This window comes from Choloepus didactylus, chromosome 15, assembly GCF_015220235.1.
Source record: "Choloepus didactylus isolate mChoDid1 chromosome 15, mChoDid1.pri, whole genome shotgun sequence".
Lineage (NCBI taxonomy): Eukaryota > Metazoa > Chordata > Mammalia > Pilosa > Megalonychidae > Choloepus > Choloepus didactylus.
The window spans coordinates 12,496,030-12,517,017 of NC_051321.1; the positions used below are offsets into that span (position 1 = coordinate 12,496,030).

Genomic DNA, 20,988 nt, shown 5'->3' on the forward strand with positions numbered 1-20,988 from the left:
TTTGTACTTTCATGCCTTTTATTGAAACAATATTCTAACACTTTCTCAAGGCAAGAATAATTATTAGGTTTATGGCTTGGCTGGTATTGGCCATATGAAGATTTATAAAATAATTCTAAAGAAAAACAATATTATTGTGAGATACAAACTCACCTGGTTCCTCATTTGAAGTGCTGAAAATACTATTATAAGATCTTCGAACACGTAAAGTTATACAACCATTTTCATGGAGGCAAAATAAACCATCACGCTGAAAGCAGGGTATTACCTTTAAAAAAGATGATATATTTACTTAAAAAACACAATAGATTAATAGAGCGTATACTGTGAATCTCATAAACTCATACTTAGAGAATATGTGCGAAAATACAAAAACAAAAACACACATACATCTAAGTTCCCAAATTTAAAACTAAATGAACATTTTAAAAAATCAATTAATAATCCTAAACAATCTTTACTTTATCCATGTAACTTAAATAGCTCAGTAAACACCTCCACAGAAGTCACAAGAATTTCCAGGGCAAAAGCAAATTAATCAAAAGTGCAGAAAAATTAGGCATATAAAATAATGTTGCTAACCTTCAAATGAATAAAATACAGAAAGTAGAACTAAAGACTTCTGTAAGATTATGGTTTTTTTCTAATAATAGTTTATTTATAATCAACTTTTGGGAACGTAATCTATAAATTATAGGTACCTGTATAAATGGAATTCCTGTTCGTTCAATTGCAATCACACCCACTGTTTGATTCACTTCAAGGTCAAGGATTAAAATCTCTCGAGGATAGAGTAACAACATGTGATTCCTTTTGGAAGGCAAGTATGCCAACTGAAGGCAATCATTAAGCGTTATGAATTCAGCACTGAAAAAGCAAACATTTACTTTAGGTATCATGAAATGAGTCAAAACTATTCCTGTTAGAAAAAGGTAAAAAAGAATATAATTTTTCACTTTTGACAAAAATTATCAATGAAAAAATACAACTACATACTTCAACGACTGATATGGGCCGACCTCCAAAACTCAGACTTGCTCAAATCCAAATTATAATGATAATTTTGTATGGATTGGGCAGAGACTTCAGTATTTCTAAAGTTTTGAAAAATTTAAAATAAAGTAGTAAGACATTATATCTGTGATATAATACGGTGACACGTACTATAATGGCATCCAAAAGGTACCAGTTTTATTTTACTTTTGTTTTGCAATTGTAAGTACTAGACAGACTGGGGAAATCAAGACTCAGAATTAAAACAAAAACATTTATGGTATTCAGGGCCACTGGACTAGTAGTCAATCTATATAGCTTTGGGCAAGTCTAACTATCTCTATGGGCCTGGGCAAGTCACTTCCCCTCTTTTGACTGCAGTTTTCTCAATTATAAATTGAAAGGATACACTAGACTATCTCTGGGATCCTTTCCAGGTTCATAAATCCAATGGTTTTCATATTCTACCTCCATTTATGTTTAAGCTATCTTAAAATCTTTTTGAAAAAAAGTAGGGTATTTATTCCCCTATATCACAGCATTCCCTTTGGTGTGAGTAAAAGAGATATAACAATATGAGGATAATAAAAGACTGTTAAAGAGACTCAAAATATCATTTAGGTAATTTGTGATTATTGCATGTTCAATCACAACCTTTTTATATTAAATATATTTCAACAAGAATAGACATAATCATTTACTATTTTCTTTTTACATAATAACTTTATTTAAAGGGTTGAAATTAAAAATAAAGTTAATTTAGAGGACTGGGAAGACAGTTTTGAATTGCATTAAATCCTGGCTCTGCTACTTCCTAGATGGAGGAATTTCAGTAACACATTTAAAACAATTTGGGACTCAGTTTCCTCATCCGTAAAATGGAAACACTACTTCTAGCCAGGATTCTGGTAAGACCACATGAAATAATGTATGTGAATGCCCTCATAGTAGTTCTATATGAAGGGGTAAATAATGTATTTTCCCAATATTCAAGAGGAACAGATGATTCATATCAGAGAAAATAAAACATATACAAATCATAACTTACAAAACTATTTATACTGTGAAATAATTATTTATGACAAGGAATCAATGAAAAATAAATAGGAAGTTCTCTTAAAACATTTAAGGGCCAATCTCAAACCATTTCGACACAGGGTAGGGAATAAATAAATCAGTAATTTTAATCAGCCTACAATTTAATATACAAAAATTATATTCACATACAAGTTCAGAATTATTTGTAGAGCAATTTATATTTTTGCCAATTATTTTTCAGATAACTGCACACACAATCTAGATAGAATAACCTTAGCATATTAAAAATAATGACTATTTTAAAACAAAGACCAAAAAACCTGCTGAAGCAATAAAAATATAAGAACAATTAGAACTCAAGGTAAAAAAAAGAAATTCATTTCTAACGCATAAAATTAATTACCTGAAATAAAACTTCATTCAGTAGCAATTTCTTAAATAATAATAGCTAGCATTTACAAAATGAATGCTTATTATCAGCCTCCACTTTAGCTTATGAGACAGCATTGCATTTAGGTCAGAAAAATGTATTTAAAAAGAAAATCCATCTGTTGTTCCAAATTCTTAATATAGTCAATAACCTCAACTTTAGACTCTTCAACTCATATTTTAGGAAGTAAAAATCAGAAGTCAAAATTTTTACTCGGTAAAAATAAGAAGGGGGAGCTCAGTACAATTAGAGCAAACAGAGGAATCAGGTTAAAAGATAAGTCTCCTCTTTAGAGAAGATCAAAGTGAGTATTTTTTCCTCATAAATTCAAAATCAGAAACAAGAAAAGGTGAGATGAAGAAAATCAATCTTAGTACAACTCTAAAAATATTTTGGCATCTGATAAGTAGATGAAATGTTGTTCGTTTTATATGTGTAACTTACCTAGGTTTCTCTTGAGTGATTAAAATTTTTACTTTATTAAGAGCTTTCTTGGCACCGGTGGCTGCAGCCAGCTTGTTATGAGCTGGGCTAGAGTGTGGGCTGGATATATACACCTTTTTCCCAGGGCCAGAAGGAGGCTTGGATGGGGAGAAGTCTGAGATGAATACAATACCCTCGCTGGTGAGTACTACATTGAGAGAAGCAAAACTCTGATTAAAGTTTAATCAATTTTAGGAGAGAGTTTTATTCCAATGTAATTTTGAGAGCAAAGTAATGATAATTTTAATAATACAGAACTGGCATGTTATACACTCATAATGGGAATGTTCTCCAAGTTGAAGAGAAACAGGTGGTCCATTACAATTCATCAGAGGCCTTCAAGCTCAGCATCCTAAATTAATTTTTTACATTGAAAAGATACCAGAAGGTTATTGGTAGAAAGAACAAATGTTTTTTCTTCAAAATAAATTCAGTGCACAGACTTTCATTAAAAACCTCCCCTCAGTACATCCCATAACTTTAAAACCCAAAGACTTTTTGGAATATTCGAATATTCAGAGAAAAAAAAAATCCCATATGGAAGAGGTTCTCCTGTGATTAACTAGATTCAAATATTTGATTTGATGACACTAAATTTTTTATTATCATTACAAGCTACTCACTCAGTCTAAACGTATTTGCTTTTTTTCTCTGAAGCATCAGATTGAACCTTACAATAAAGTGAGTACTAGTTCTTTTATACATATATATTTTAAAGTAGAGTGCAACAGTGGCTTACTAAATGTACATGAAACAAAAACACACAAGGAAGGCAGCACCACGTTCAGCAATACAATGATGCCATTAGAGAAAAAATAATCCCCCTCAAAACTGGGGTTGACTAACATAGAAATATCTGAGAAGAAAAACCTGGCTCCCAGCAGTTAGGGAGGCTGCTTTCAACACAAGGAACAAGAAAGTTTCCAAGAGTTTTGCCAACCCTAGCACATTCAATATGAGGAAATCAAAGACTCTGGGGAACTGATACTTTGAACTATATAGTACTTTCATCAACCAAACTACAGAGATGTAAAAAGTTGATGTGATGAGTTAACCTAAAGCTTTATCTCTCCTTTTCAAATCATAGAATTCACCCTTCAGAGTCTTAGCATGCCTTTAAGTGAGCAAATGAGTGAGAGTGTTTGCAGGCATACAATTATAGACATACACTTATGTATGAAAAAGCACTAACAACACTGTACTGCACTTAATTCATATAGCCATGTTTCCCATTTCAATTTCTATTTCTCTGCCCTTTTCTTCCTCCCTCAACTCACATGCCCTTCCATAAATGCTGGTGGATAAAAGTCAGGTGTCTGAGTCACACAAATCCAGGGAAAACAATCTTTACTAAAGGTGATTCCCTCACCTCCTTCAAGTTTTTGATCAAATGAGGCCTTGCTTGACACTTTATCTAATCAACAACCTGCCCACTCCTCATCCCCCTCCATTCACTTTATCCTGTTTTACTGTTTTTAATACCACTTACCACCTCTTAAGATGCTAGAACTTATTAACTCATTATTTCCTACTGTCACTACCTGACTCCCTCTCACTAGAATGCAAACTCTGTGAAAGCAGAAACCCTCATCTTGGTTCACTGATACATCCCAGGCTCCCAGGGCAGTGAGCACTACTCAAGAAATATCTGTTGGATGACTGAATAAAGATTGTCCTGAATAATTTAGCTACATCTGTCTAAAACAAATATAATTTTAGATCAGTAGCTCAGTAGAACATCAAAAGCACATCAGCATAAACAACTTCTGCAAGAAAAAATTCCCTTGGGCTTCTTCTGTTCCTTACATGCATCTGTTTACAGTACTCAAAACTAAAGACATAAATTAAAATGATTTTTTTAAAAGGAAGAACTAAACTTGGCCACAGACTAAATGATACCTTTGATTCAGTTTCTTTAGATGCTCCAGAAAAACAAATTTACTTAGGTCTGAATTAGAATATCACTGCAACTCTCTTTCTCCCGCTAATCTAATTCTATTCACAAAACAATAGAGGCGTGGCTTGCTAATTTAAATCTCTAACTATTAACATACTTGCAAATGATATGGGATTATTATTTAGGGTCTTTATTAGAAGCTACAAATACATGGCCTAGATGTGCTTCACTTTGCTCAGCTGTTTTAATATTACAGATGTATCATGTACATAAACATGTTTATTTATATAGCATTAACTATATTATAAATGCCTCATTTAACTCATTTTACACAGCAACCATTACTCACAAGTTAAATGTGAGGGATCAAAAGGGTCAAAGGAAAAAGAAAGAATGTTATCTGCATAGCTCTTCTTCCAAAGTTTGGTGCCAGTATCTGCATTCCACAGCACAATGTAATTTGGTGGGTGTATAGCAAGCAGTAAATCTCGGGAAGCATCCTGATTCCACAACCACTGCACATCTGTAAAGCCAAATAAATAAAAGTGAAATTCAAAACCCATCAACTAAGGCAAACTCATAGAGTTAGAATCTGGAATACAGATTACCATGGGCTGGTTTGGGATAGGGAATAGGGAGCTTATTCTTAAATTGTACAGAACTTCTAATTGGATTGATTATAAAGTTTTGGAATTGGATGGTGTGACGGTAGCACAACATTGTGAGTGTAATTAACAGCACTGAATTATATATGTGAATAGTTAAAGAGAAATTTTAGGTTGTATATATATGTTACTAGAATAAAAATTAAAAGATAAAACATAGGACTGTAAAACACAATGAACCCTATTGTAATTGACGGACTATAGTTAATAGTACAATTATAAAAATGTTCTTCCAGCAATTATAACAAAGGTACCACACTAATGCAAAGTGTTAATAATAGGGGGATAATTGATAATGCTGTAATTTTTACATGCTTTTTCTGTAAATCTACAACTTCTCTAATTAAAAATTTAAAAAAAAATCCACTTCAAAAAAAAGACTTTGATATTTGGGTGTTTTTTTGTTGTTTGCTTTTAAATATGCAGTACTTTAAATCTGAATGTCCCCACTCAACAAAACCATGACATGAATTGCAGAGGAAAAGCTAATTTTATATAAAAATGAGCTGTCTTGTTAAAATCTCCAAGTCAAATTTTCAAGCACTATGGAATATGACTTCAAAGAAAATAAAAGGCAGTTTACACTAATAAGTACTTTAAATGTTACAAAATCAATATTTCAAAGAATCTCCTAATAATGTTTTTGCAGACTTAATGTGACTTTGCAGTTTTTCATGATTTTTCTCAACAATAAACTAGATAAAGATCTAGTTCAGTACCTAGCACATGGTAAGTACACAGTAAAATTTTCTAAGTGACTGAAGACAGTCATTCAAAGTCCTGAGTCTAAAGAATACAGTATTGGTTTATATTAGTAATATAAATAAACAAGCAAGCGAACAGTCTGTGAAAATTAAAATAAAATTCTGACCATCTCTATTAATGGAAGTAAGCACTCAGGGCTAATTCAAAATAGCAGTTCAGGCAAGTTTACTTATAACTTAGATTACAAAATTGTTTGTAGCAGCTTAATTTTCATCACGATGTATGACTGAGGGTGACGTTGAAATTAACACGTATTATAGCCAAAGCACTATCAGCTGAGATTTCAAAAAAATATGCCCAGAAGTGTATTGCTAAGGAAAAGAAAGCTCGATTCAGATTAGTAGAACAGGCTAAACACAATCAAGAGTTGACAGTAAAATGACAAAATTTCAAATGAAGAGGCAAAACAAACACAAAAACATCCCACATCTCAAGAGTGAGTATTATCAATATAAGCACTTAGCAGAGCTTAGCCTTTCTTTACCCTGGATAGGTTTGGTGTGCTCTTGGATCTCACACTGAGCTACTCCTGCTGCCACATCCCACACGATGATCTTCCCATTGACATCAGCAGAGGCTAAGCGCAAGGAATATGGTGAGCCAATGTTATGGTGATAATTTTCCCTGGCCCATTTAACCTAGTATCAAGAAGAAATCAAATCAAATTAATATCTGCATCAGATAAAACAAAATTTTTGCAAAACATCAACTAGAACCCATACTACATTTACATTACAAAAATATTATTTAGTAAGAATAAACAGGAAACTGGTTTCCATTTTGAAAGTTACACATTTTAATTAGTTTAAGTTGCAGTTTAAATATTTTTGAAAAAAATCACAATGTTCCTGCCTTTAAAACATGAAAAACAATGCCTAGCCTTAGTAGGTTGGGAAATTCAAGGAATACTCCAGAATACTACAGAAATTAGTTTTCCTAAAATCTAATTATGATAGAACATCTAAAATCCTAAATTGCTAAGAATGTTTTTCTGTATTTCATTCTCCCAATTAAAAGATGACAACTTAGATTTATAAAAACCTTGCAGGGGTGGGGGGGGGCAGAAGGAAAAAAATCTCTGGTGATTGTTCTTTCATAAAATTGGAAAAGCTGTAACTACTTTTTCTCTTAAAGAAAGTATGCCTTTATGCTTCTAGAAACATCACAAGAATAGAATTTTTAAACTAAATAACACAGTAATCCCAAGATACCTGGTTAAATTCCTGAACAATGAATACTGAGAGTTGAGAAAGTAGGGAATAAAATACAAGTCCTCACCATGAGCCATGGCCCTCCCTGGCTGTTCTAAGAGAGGGCACTACTTCCTCTCTTCTCTATCTCAGCATCCTGCTTGTTTTCTTCAGAGCATTTACCATACAATTTGTAATTATTTTATGATTGATTGATTATCTTATCACCAACCCATGGACTGTAAGCTGCACAGGGCAGGAGCATTTAGGCTTTGTCCACATTTCTATTCTCAGACTTTAACATGATGCCTCACGCTGGGGTTCAACGAATGTGTTTAATAAATGAGCTCAAACATCAGAAAGTCTTCAAATAGACGTGTGTGTATATATACACACACAGACATATATATGTGTGTATATATATGGGTACACACACAGACACATAATGGAGGAAAGTAAGCTAACCAATTGCAATAAATATTTGTGAAAAAGATAGAAACAGAAGAGTTTTCTGAACCTCAATGTTAAAAAGCCTTAAGGTTTTACTGTGTTATAAATATATCTTTTCCTCAGGCAAGAAATTTTTAATGAATTGTACATGTATGCATCTATGTATATGTACATGTATATGTTCAAATGTGTGTGTATGTATGTGTATATATATTTTGTATCACATGTGTAATGCTTGGATTATATTTATACAACCCCCAAGCAGGGTGTGTGTGTGTGTGTGTGTATATACATATATGTGTGTGTGTGTGTGTATAATTTTTTTCTTTTTTTTTAAAGACAAAAAACAACCTAAACACATCATGATCAAACTGCTGAAAACCAAGGATGAGGAGAAAATCTTGAAGGTAGCCAGAGGAAAAAAGATGCATTACATACAAAGAATTGAAGACAAGAATAACAGCAGTCTTCTCATCAGAAATTATCCAAGTTGGAAGACAGTGGAGTAACATCTTTAAAGTTAATAAAATAGAATAAAATTGTCAAGCCAGAATTCCATACTCTGTGAAAATATCTTTCAAAAATGAAGGCGAAACAAAGCCTTTCTCAGAAAAATAAAAGCTGAGAAATTAACCAACCTCTGACCTGCACCTCAACAAATAAAGAACTTCCTTAATTTATCTGGCAAAGGTAATACCAGGCTGAAATTTAGATCTACAAAGAAATGAAAGCTCCAGAAAAGGGAGGAAGGGAGGGAGGGAGGAGACAGAAAAGGTAAACATAAGATTTTTTTTTCTCAAATCAGTATCAAAAGCAAAAACCTATTCTTAACATAAAATTCAGCAGTGAAAGGTGAACATTTTCCCCCTAAGATCAGGAACAAGGTAAGGCTATCCTCTCACCACTCCTATTCAACACTGTCTTAAAGGTCTTAGCCATTGCAACATGGGGAGAAAAATAAATAGACATGTAGATTATTCATGAAAAAATAAAGTTGGCTTTATTCCCTGATGACACAATTGTAAAATAATCCCAAGAATCTACCAAAACATGACGAGATCCAATAAGTGAATAACGCAAGATTACAGAATATAGTCAATATCTTATACTGTATGTTTCCCAACCTTACACCACACAAAATAATTAACTCAAAATGGATCAAAGATATAAAAGTAAGAGGTAAAATTATAAAACTCCTAAAAGAAGACATATGTGCAAATCTTGATGTTGGAACAGGCAATGGTTTCTAAGACAGGGCATCAAAAGGACATGCAACAAAAGAAAAAATAAGTAAGTTGTACTACATCAAAACTAAAATTTTTGTGGTTCCAAGGATACCATTAAGAAAGTGAAAAGACAACCCAAAGGATGGGAGAAAATATTTGAAATTCTGATAAAGTACTTGTATATAGAATACAGAAAGAACTCTTACACCTCAGTAAAAAAAAAAAAAAAAAAAAGATCCAATTTAAAAATGGACCAAGGATCTGAACAGACATGTCTGCAAAGAAGATATATAAATGGCCAATAAGTACATAAAAAGATGCTCAATATCACTACCATTAGGGAAATGCAAATTAAAAGCACAATGAGGTACCACTTCACACACACTAGGATAGCTATAATTTAAAAAGCCAGATAATAACAAGTGTTGACAATGATGTGGAGAAACTCAAATGCTCATTCACTGCTGTTGTGAATGCAAAATGGTGCAGCTGCTATGGAAAACAGTCTGACAGTTCCTGAAAAGGTTAAACACAGTTACTATATGAGCCAGCAGTTCTACTCCTAATTATATATTCAGGAGAAATAAAGACACATGTTCATACAAAAAACATGTACATGAATATTGATAGCAGCATTATTCATAATAGGCAAAAAGCAGAAAATACCCAAATACCCATCAATAAATAAAATGTGATATATCCATACAATGAAATACTATTCAGCCATAAATAGGAATGAAGTCCTGATACATGCTATAACACGGATGAACCTTGAAAACAATGATACATGAAAGTAGCCAGTCACAAAAGATCACATATTATAGGACTTCTTTTATATGAAATGTCCCAAACAGGCAAATCCATAGAAACAGAACATAGAATAGTGGTTATCTATGGGCGGAGGAATGAGGGAAATGGGGAGTGACTGCCAATGGACATGGGGTTTCTTTTTATAGTGAAGAAAATGGTCTAAAATTGATTGTGGTGATGGCTGGATAACTCCGTGAATATACCACAAACTACACCTTAAATGGGTGAATTTTATGTTATGAGCTATAGCTGAATAACGCTGTTACTAAAAATAAACAAATCAAAAACCTGACCCCAAATCCCCATATCCCACCCTGATCTCTGACTCCTAAACTTTGGATCATTGTAATTCAATTGCCCCAGGCATCTCAGACTCAGCACCCTGAAAGCTTAAACTCACTGACTTAACTGGCAACACTGTCAGTTACTCAAACTAGAAACCTTGGAGTTTTTCTATTCTTATGACTCTCCCTTAAATTGATCACTAAGACCTATCAAGTTAACCACTTAAATAGCTCATAAGTATTTCTCCTTCATGCCTCAGCCTTGTTTTAGGCCCTTAGAATTTCCTGCCAAAATTCCTGCCAAAGCTGCCTAAATGATGTTACTGCCTCTGGTCTTGCCTTTTTCCAGCAGATCCTCTCCACTGCTGCCAGAGTGTTTTCTTTTCCAAAAAGGCAAGTATGATCATATCAGTCACCCAAAGAAAAATCCAAACTCCTGCTTAATCTTATAAAACCTTCAGGATAGGTGAATCTCTCCAGCCACTTCATTTCACCACTCCTGCAAATATACCCCATCTTTTTGCTGTGAAGAATTACTTACCTTTGTGTTTGTACTACCTTTTGCCTGCAATACTTCTCCCAATTTTTCACTTGCCTAACTACTGTTCAACCATTCCTTAAACTACAAAGATTTCTGTGACCCTGCCCTAATACTCACAACTAGGTGATATGGCACTTAGTTGCCTTCCCACATATCATGCCTGTCTCACTTATCACACCATAAGTATTTGTGTATTTTCTTTTTGATAATTACCTGAGGGCTTTCATTGCTATCCTCAGCACACAGTAAGTGCTCAAAACTAATCAACAGAGGAATTGTGGGAAGATGGCCAGTAGGAAGCTCCAGGAATCAGTCTCTCCACCATGACAACTATTAAATAGGCAGGAACTGTCTGAATCAACTATTATGAAACTCTAGAGTCTAGCAGAACACTGTACAGCAACCAGTGAAGAGCAGGACAAAGAGACTGGTAAATGGTAGTAAATACCAGTAAATTACTGTCTCCATGCAGCAGTTATGGGCACGTATCCCCTATTCTTGCAGCAGGCAGCAGTGGGATCCGGCCCCTGGCATAGCTTGCTGGTGCCATAGAAGGACATAAAAATCCATTTCCCCAAGATCTGGGTTGAGGGGCATGGGCTGATCACTGATCACTACTTTTGACTAGCTACTTCAGTCACTGGAGTCCCAGCTCTGAGGGCAGCCAATGTTCCAACCTGCCCCAATAGCAGTGGAGGAGACTTAAAGACACATGCTCCCTTAGAACTGTGGAGGACAGCTGAAGGGCAGCATTGACAAAGTGGTTTATAAGGGTTAGTACAAAGACATACCCATTTGAATGTCTTTGTCCTAACCCCTATAAACCACTCCCTGGCACCCCCTCCTTTTGCAGAATATCTTCACCTTGACCTCTGAACACGATGCCATTCAGAGCAGCTCCTGAATTCAGGGCAACGTGACCAACTTCCCATCCTGTAGGTAAGCCCCAAAATAAAAGCTCATGTCTCAGAATGTGCCCAGTGCTTTCTTTAGTCCTTCTGTCGCAGAAGCCCTCTTGGGCCGTGACAGTATGTAACTCCTGTTCTTACTCCCTACTGGTGCTAAAATGCTAATGCATAAAAACTAATGATAAATCTATGATTTGGACTTACAATGTACCAACATATAATTTGTTAACAAGTCCAAGAAAAGGTGGGGGGACAGAGGGTTATAGAAACTGTATATGTGTGTGCTACTGAAGTCAAATTGGTATCAAATCATATATGACTGTTATATATTTAGGACATTAAATTTTAACCCCATGGTAATCACAAGGAAAATATATGAAAAATACACCCAGATAGAAATGAGAAGGGACTCGATATGGTACAATACAAAAAAATCAAATAAATATTAAAGCAGGCATTAACAGAAGAGTTGAGGGACAAAAAAGATACAGACTTACAAGGACTAAATAGCAAAATGGCAGAAGAAAGCCCTGCACTATCAGTAGTGACTTTAATGTAAAGGTATTAAACTCTCCAGTCAAAAGAAACTGATAGACAGGATATAAAAGCATGATCCAACTATACGTTGTTTACAAGACTCACTTTAAATTCAAAGACACAAGTAGGTTGAAAGTGAGAGGATGGAAAAAATACACCACACAAGAAGTAACCAAAGAGAAGAAAGGCAGCTATACAAGTATCAGATAAAATAGACTTTAAATCAAAAACTGTTAAGAGGGACAAAGATGGGTCATTATGTATTGATAAAAGGGTCAATTCACAATGAAGACATAACAATTAGAAATGCATATGCACCTAATAGCAGAGCCCCAAAATATCTGAAGCAAATACTGACAGATTTGAAGGGAATGGTTCTATATTGACAGCAGGAGACTTTAATACACCACTTTCAATAATGGATAGAACACTTGGACAGAAGTTCAATAAGGAAATACACGACTCGAATGATACCATAAACCAACTAGATCTAACAGACGTATATAGAACACTTCACCCAGCAATAACAGAATACACATTCTTCTCAAGTGCACATGGATCATTCTCCAGGACATGCCATATCTTAGGTCACAAAACAAGTCTCAATAAATTAAAAAATATTGAAATTACATAATGTATCTTCTCTGACCACAATGGAATGAAGGTATAATCGATAAGAGAGGGAGAAATGGAAAATTCACAAATACATTCACAAACATACTCTTAAACAACAAATGGGTTAAAGAGGAAATCACAAGGGAAATGAGGAAATACCTTGAGGAGAGTGAAAATGAAAATACAACATACTAAAACCTATGGGATGTACCAGGCCTGTGACAGGGACTTGTGGCTGCATTGTAATATCTGGGCCATGTCTGGGGAGCCCTTCCCACCTGCCCAGTCAGGGACTAGCCACTCCTTTGAAGAGGCCTGCATTTCCTTCCTATGCTCCATGGGATAGGGAGCACTACCTCCCATAAACTCCACCTTCAGGGGCTCTGGTGGCACATGTATCCATGAGCCTACCCCTGGACTTCCCCAGGCCCACCTCCACCCACAGTCGTGTGTAAAAATCGAGTAAATGGGATGTCTCTGAGCCCTTGTCCCCAAAGGGCTGGCCAAGGGCTTCCCACCGGCCTAGCTCCAACAACCATGCATGACCAAATGATAGTCTGTGGGCTCTGTGGGCTACAGGCCCTCTGCAACCTCCCACCAGCTGGCAAGGGATGAGCTCTGTTCTGTGAATTGCCTACCTGTGGAAATGTGACCAATTAGTGTGAAACGCATGTTTAGAAGTGTTAGGTACTGTATTTGAACCAATTAATGTGAATCTTTCTAAAAAAAAAAAATAATAATAATAATAAAACCTATGGGATGCAGCAAAGGTGGTGTTGAGAGGAAAATTGACAGCTCTAAATGCTTACAGTGAAAAAAGATTTCAAATCAGAGACCTAACCTCAAAACTGGGAAACTAGAAAAAGAACAGCAAACTAAACCCAAAACAAGTAGAAGGATGGAAATAACAAAGGTTAGAGCAGAGATAACTGAAACAGAGAATTTAAAAAAAAAAAAACAATAAATCCACAAAAACCAAAAGAATCAATAAAACCAAAAGCTGGTTCTTTAAAAAGACCAGTAAAATTGACCTTTTTGCCAGACCGACGAAGGAAAAAAGAGAAGACAGAGGTAACTAGATCAGAAATGAAAAGGGGGATATAACTACCGACCCCACTGAAATAAAAAGGACTATAAAAGGATACTATGCCAATAAATTAGATAACCTAGATGAAATGGACAAACTCCTAGAAATGCACAAACTACCTACACTGACTCAAGAAAAAACAGAAAATCTTAACAAACCAATAACTAGTAAAAAGATTGAATTAATAATCAAAAACTTTCCAAAAAGGAAAAGTCCAGGACCAAATGGCTTCACAGGAGAATTTTACCAAACATTCCTCAGAGAGTTGGGTAGAAAATTACCATATGATATAGGAATCACACTTCCAGGTATATACCCAAGATTACTGAAAGCAGGGATTCAAACACTATTTGCACACCAACATACACAGAAGCATTATTCACAATTGCCAAATAATGGAAGCAACCCAAGTGTCCGTCAATTGATGGATGGATAATCAAACTGTGGTACATACACACAATGGACTATCATTCAGCCATAAAAAGGAGTGAAGTTCTGACATATGCAATAACATGGAAGAACCTTGAAGACATATTGAGTGAAGTAGGCCAGACACAAAAGGATATATTCTGTATGATCTCATTTACATAAAATAATTAGAATATTCAAATTTATAGTCAGAAACTAGAATACAGGTTACCAGGGGCCAGACTGGGGATAGGGAATGGGGAGTTAATGCTTAATTGCTACAGAGCTTCTGTTCGGGGTGATGGAAAAGTTCCGGAAATGGATGGTGGTGACACTAGCACAATACTGTGAAAGTAATTAACACCACTAAATGCAAGACTACCCCAAATAGACAACTATACTGAACGTTTTATACATATGACTTAATGAGAATTTAGTGAAACTTAAAATTTTGGAATAGAAAATATAATGTACTACAGCCAAAGTGGAATGTGACTTACCTTGACAACATCAGCTTTATGTTTTTCTAAAACTTGAAGAGTCTGGGCAGTATTTGAATCAATCACTACCACAAGCGAATGACATCCATAAGCAATTAAACCTTGCCAGCCCCTAACAAAACAGTAATGTTAAAATTTAAATATATATATAAAAAAGCAAGGCAACAGCATCTTAAATAAATGATAAATTTAATTAAAATGTACTACCACTAATAAAACTATTATTTAAGCCTAAAGCTCAGTATTAAATAATAGGTCTAACTAAATTCACAAATGTTTGCTGTAATTCATTTTTCACTTGGATAAAAAGGTTTCTAAGGGATATGCATATACAGCCACGAGGACGTATAAAGCAACTGATGGAGCTGTCTATTTTTCTTTGAAGGCATAACCCTTGTCTTATTTAACTTTAAATCCTTAGCATCCACAACTTGCCTCAGACTATGCTCCATAAATAGCTAGTCCAGTCCTTCCAAACAGATAAAAAGACAAACACAGGACCCTAGAGGAGGTTTCAGTTCCCTTGACAACATTCCCAGAGGCCACAGGTACAGAATTTTGCTTTTACATTTGTCTAATTACGAGTAATTATTAATCTGTCAGAGAGTAATTTTACAGTGAAAAAGACAAAAAGTAATAAACACGATCTATTATGGATGGGCACGTCCTACAGAGGAGGAGCAAGATAACGGTGAGCTGAAGGACAGGTAAGAGAACAGATGGGCGCCAGGCACAGGGTCTGGGATATCTTTGAATGACACACTGCCGACTGAATTAAGAGAAGAAACAGGGACAAGACAAAGAGAAGACAGACAGGGGAGAGTAAGTTAGTAGGTAACTGAGGGTAGAGGAAGAGAAGCCTGGAGGTTGGAGGAGAGGTAAAAGGAGGGGAATGAGATGGTAAGGAAGGAATGCGGAGAAAGAAGGAAAGAGAAACAGGGGAAAGGGGCAACTGTATCTGCACGGGAAATTTCCCACACGGAAAATTCATTACTTTTATAATAATAACAACGACAACAACGAAAAGCCAGCATTTAAAAGAAAATCTCCATAGTGTGAAGGTGGCACCCCGCTGTGACGAGGCCAAACTTAAGAATGGGGTGAAACCTCTTGCTCCTTCCCCTCCCCTCACAAGCTCCGCGCTCGGCCTGGGAGGCCTGGAGCCCCGGCGCCCTCACCAGTCCACCGCCGACTTGTTGTGGGCGTTCAGAGCCCCCGTGAGGGTGCGCGCCGACACCTTGAAATTCACCGTGTAAGGCAACATCGCCCCGACGCAACCTAGCCCAGGACGCCGGCCGACAACCAGGAAGCAGGGAACGTTGAGCTTCCGTTCCAAGCAGCGTCCGGGTGGCCCCGTAGGCGCCGATCTCAGGTTCCGCTGGCCCCGCAGTGCTACAGTCCCCGGATTCCGTCGCCTCCAGGTTCCGCCGCTCTGCGCAGACTGAGGCTTTGCCTTGTCGGGAAGAAGTAGTACTTAACGCCATCATGTCTGTTTTCTCCAGGGTGGGACCGCGTAGGCCTCGGTGTCCTGCCAGAAATCATGAATTGTAAGGGATAAATTCCAGGCACTGTTGTAGGCGTCGGGAATGTAGGAACCAACAACATGGATTTACGGAATAAGTGAATGAATGGGAATTTGTTGCATGAAATGGAGAGAGTAAATGAAATGAACGGGCCAGATATAAAGGATTTCCAAATATGGAGAACCGAGGTCTAGAAAAAGCTCTCTTTGCACTTGATGAAAAAATAGCACTACACCTGAGGCCAACTGGCCATTTGCCTGTTTGTTGACGAAGCTTATTTTGCAGTTTTTCTTCTGCCCACTCGCTTGCAAGTCAACTCCCTCCCTTTATCCTCTGCACTGAGCACTTCATTTGTATCCTTTAAGACATATCCTTAAGAATCCTTTAATGATTCCTTTCCAGCAGTATCTTTGCAGATGTCAGTCTCCCAAAAGATTGTTCACTCCTTGATTAAGAAAGAGGACAAAATATTGCCAATTCTTCCATCAGAGGTCTTTGTAAAACAGCTTTCTCTAACATTATCTCCAATATCCTTGGTTGATAAAGCCAAATGAACACATTTTGACTCTAAGTTGTATTCTTTTTATCTAGACACTGTTGCTGCTCCCTCTGCCTTAACTTGCCTTGCCCCATACCCTCCCCCAGATACTTTCAGCAGCCATCCCCTATGCCCATAACCACAGATCTAAGTATATCACTCCCTGTTAAAAATCTTTGATGCTTCCTATGACAGAGATTGCTAATTGCCTCCCACAATTTATCCACTCCTTCTTTCATAGGAACAGAACTACAATTTTTACCTGAGTATATTGTTGCTGAGGTAAAAGTCTTTATTTCCCAGCTTCCCTTAAAAACTAGGTCAGGCCACAAGACTAAATTCTGGCCAATCAGATGTAAGTGGAAGTGTTATTTACTGACTTCCAAGAAGTCACTCTTCTGTGCTTTTCTTCGGTTCTATATCAATATTTATCTCCCTTCACTATAGTTACTTACAGATGTGTCTGTCTAGTAGGTGATACTAATGCATTTTTAGGTTACTGTAATGTAAGGGAATAAATACATTAGAACTGCTTTCAGAACAGAACCAAATCCCAGTCTTCCTTTCTCCTCAATGTCTGGCATTCTTTCTGGCATACAGTGTTCAATAAATGATTGATGGTACAAGAGCTCCAAATATTTCTTAAGCATAAGGTCAATCAGTCATGAGGTGACAATGAGGATTCAGTGCAAGAGCTCACAGATGGAGGGGGAACAGCAGGTGACCAGCCCTATTATGCCCCTGGTTAAAAAAAAAAAAAGGCTTTTGGAAAAGCAGGGATTAATTAGTTTAAATCTACAAGCTACCTTCAGGGCAAGAAGGGATGCCCAGTTAGGGTTGGGAGAACAATATGGCTCCCGTGGTACAAGTGTGTACAATTAAATATCTTAATGGATTTTTATGGCCTTCTCTGAAGCAGCTGTCTTGGCCAGTGTGGAAGACAGACTATTGGACACACTGGACAATTGATATCTTTAATAGAACAGAAACTATGCCCCCTCTGTATGCCTTAAAAATGACCCATTTTACCCCATGCGTGATCACATCAGCTCCAAAGCCTGGTAATGTGGGCTCAGGGCATCCTGCAACTACTATATCATTTGCATCCCTATACTGGGACAAGTTCATTTTTCTCTTTCTTTTAAAGTTGGTGGAGATAAGAGTATGTGACATTTCTGATTCCTCCTCTGCTTGAGTGGAAGGAAGAAGATGAAAGGAATGAAAACAGAGAAAATAGATATATAACAAAACAATCATTTGGATTCACAAGTAATTTTCCCGTAATTCTATCATAGAGAGCATTTTGGTTACTATGTTCAAGAAAGAATGGAGATTTTGAGGATAAAGATGATGAAGTCAATAGTTTACTATTGAACACTCACAACAAGGTATTTTGACAGGCCCTTTACATGTATCATCTCATCTACTTACAAAGAGTGTATCATCACAAGTATCCTATAGATGATAAAATTAAGGCTCATAGAGTTGCCCAAGATCATACAGCTGTTAGAAGGCAGAACCGAAGGTCAGAACCCAGGAGTGCCTGATTCTTCAATCATGCTTTTAACTACTGACAATACCATGTTGTTCACCAGGTCAGAGTCCACTCCATTGTCTGGCTGGCATGTACTTAAGCTGCCTTCATTGAGATGTAATTCACATACCATACAGTCCTCCTACTTAAGATGTACAATTCAGTGGTTTAAAATATATTCACAGAATTGTACAACTATCATCACAATCAATTTTAGAACATTTTAATCACTCCCAAAAGAAACCCCATATCCATGAGCAATCATTCTCCACTTTCTGTCCCTATGGATTTGCCTATTTGGGACATTTCATATAAATGAAATCATACAATAAGTGGCCTTTTGTGCCTGGCTTCTTTCAGTTAGGATAATGTTTTCAAGATTCATCCATGTTGTATCAGATACCAGGACTTCAATCCTTTTTATTGCTGAATAATATTGTATTATATGGTGTTCTGGTTTGCTAATGCTGCCATTTTGCAAAACACCAGAAATGGATTGGCTTTTATAAAGGAGTTTATTTGGTTACAAAGTTACAGTCTTAAGGCCATAAAGTGTCCAGGGTAAGGCATCAACAAAGGGTACCTGAACTGGAGAAAGGCCGTTGGCATCCAGAAAACCTCTGTTAGCTGGGAAGGCATGTGGCATCTGCTTGCTCCCAAGTTGTGTTTCAAAATGGCGTTCTCCTAAATGTTGCTCTTGGGGCGTTTTGTCCTCTCTTAGCTGAAGCTCCTCTTCAAAATGTCACTCTCAGTGTTCTCCAAAATGTCACTCACAGTTGCTCCGAGTTCTTTCTATCTGTGAACTCCTTTATACGACTCCAGTGAGCGGGGTAACACCTCCATGGAAATTATCCAATCAAACGTTTTACTCATAGTTGATTGAGTAACATCCCCATGGAAACACCCAATGAAAGGATTCCAATCTAATCAACACTAACACATCTGCCCCCTCATGATTGTATTAAAGAATATGGCTTTTTCTGGGGGACATAATATATACAAACTGGCACATATATATACACCATCTTTTATTTATCCATTCATCAGTTGGGGGCATTTAGGTTTTCACTTTTTGGCGATTATGAACAATGATGCTATGAACATTCTGTACACAGTTTTGTGTAGACATGTATTTTCATTTCTCTTGGATATACACCTAGAAGTAGAACTGCTGGTTCATATAATAACTCTATGTTTAACAGTTAGAGGAAATTCCAGACTGTTTTTCAAAAAGTCTGTACAATTTTACATTGCCACCAGCATTGTATGAGGGTTCCAATTTCTTGACATTCTCCCCAACTTCTCTTCTTTTCCTTTTTACAAAAAACACTAGCCATCCTTGTGTGTGTGAAGTGGTATCTCATTGTGATTTTGATTTGAGTTTTCCCTAAAGGCTAATGATGTTGATCATCTTTTGATATACTTATTATCAATTTGTATGTCTTCTTTGGAGAAATGACTATTCAAGTCCTTTGCCCATTTTTAAAATTGTGTTGTATTTATGTTATTGTACTGTAAAAGTTTTTTATGTGTTTTAGATATTAAGCCCTTGTCCTATATATGGTTTGCAACTATTTTCTCCCATTCTGTAGATTCTTTTCACATTCTTAATAATTTCCTTGGGTGTACATAGGTATTTAATTTTGATGAAATCAAATTTGTTTATTGTTTTTTTTATTGCTCATGCTTTTGGTATCATATGTAAAAACCCATTGCCAAATCCCAGGTCATAAACATTTTCCCCTATGTTATCTTCTAAGAGTTTTATAGTTTCATAAAGATCTTTGATCCATTTTGAGTTGATTTTTGAATATAGTGTGAGGTAGGAGTCTAACTTCATTCTTTTGCCTATGGATATCCAGTTTTCCCAGAACCATTTGTTGAAGAGATTATTCTTTCCCTGACTGCATGTACTTAGCGCCCTTGTTGAAAATCAATTGGCCGTGGATATATGAATCTATTTCTGTACTTTCAATTATATTCCATTTGACTCTTTGGCTATCGCTACGCCAGTGCCACACTGTTTTGATTACTGTAGGTTTGAAACACAATTTGAAATCAGGAAATGTGAGCCCTCCAACTTTGTTCTTCGTTTTCAAAATTTGACACCCCTTGCAATTCCAGATGAATTGGAGGATTGGTTTTCCCATTTATGCAAATAAGGCTGATGGAATTTTGATGAGGATTGCATTGTATTGTATATTGCTTTGGGTAATATTGACATCTTAACAATATTAACTCTTCCAATCCATGTACTTGTGCTTTCTTGCTATTTATTTAGGCATTCTTTCATTTCTTTCATCAGTGTTTTGTAGTTTTCTATATACAAGTCTTTTGCATCCTTAGGAAAATTTATTCCTAGATATTTTACTATTTTACATACTACTGAAGCTAGAATTGCTTCTCAATTTTCCTGTCAGTTTATTCATTAGTAAGATGTAGAACACAATTGATTTTTGCGTGTTGATCTTGTACCCTGTCACTTTGCTGAACTTGTTTATTAGTTTTAATAGTTTTCCTATGGACACCTTTCGATTTTCTCTATATAAAATCATGCTGTCAGCAA

The 20,988-nt window shown here is 36.2% G+C and overlaps 1 protein-coding gene across 2 annotated transcripts in view; it reads right to left on the bottom strand.

Annotated features, from left to right (window-relative positions):
- Nucleotides 1-16,124, bottom strand: part of WDR11 (WD repeat domain 11) — an 81,934-nt gene extending 65,810 nt beyond the window's left edge. For both annotated transcript variants that reach the window (XM_037804499.1, XM_037804498.1), the window contains exons 1-7: nucleotides 16,006-16,124; nucleotides 14,828-14,939; nucleotides 6,756-6,909; nucleotides 5,191-5,364; nucleotides 2,906-3,092; nucleotides 702-867; nucleotides 154-268 (exon numbers count right to left, since the gene is read on the bottom strand). In XM_037804499.1, the coding sequence (XP_037660427.1) occupies nucleotides 154-268; nucleotides 702-867; nucleotides 2,906-3,092; nucleotides 5,191-5,364; nucleotides 6,756-6,909; nucleotides 14,828-14,939; nucleotides 16,006-16,091 (994 nt within the window). In that variant the 5' untranslated portion in view covers nucleotides 16,092-16,124. The remainder of the gene's footprint in view (nucleotides 1-153; nucleotides 269-701; nucleotides 868-2,905; nucleotides 3,093-5,190; nucleotides 5,365-6,755; nucleotides 6,910-14,827; nucleotides 14,940-16,005) is intronic.
- Between the last annotated feature and the right edge of the window lie 4,864 nt (nucleotides 16,125-20,988).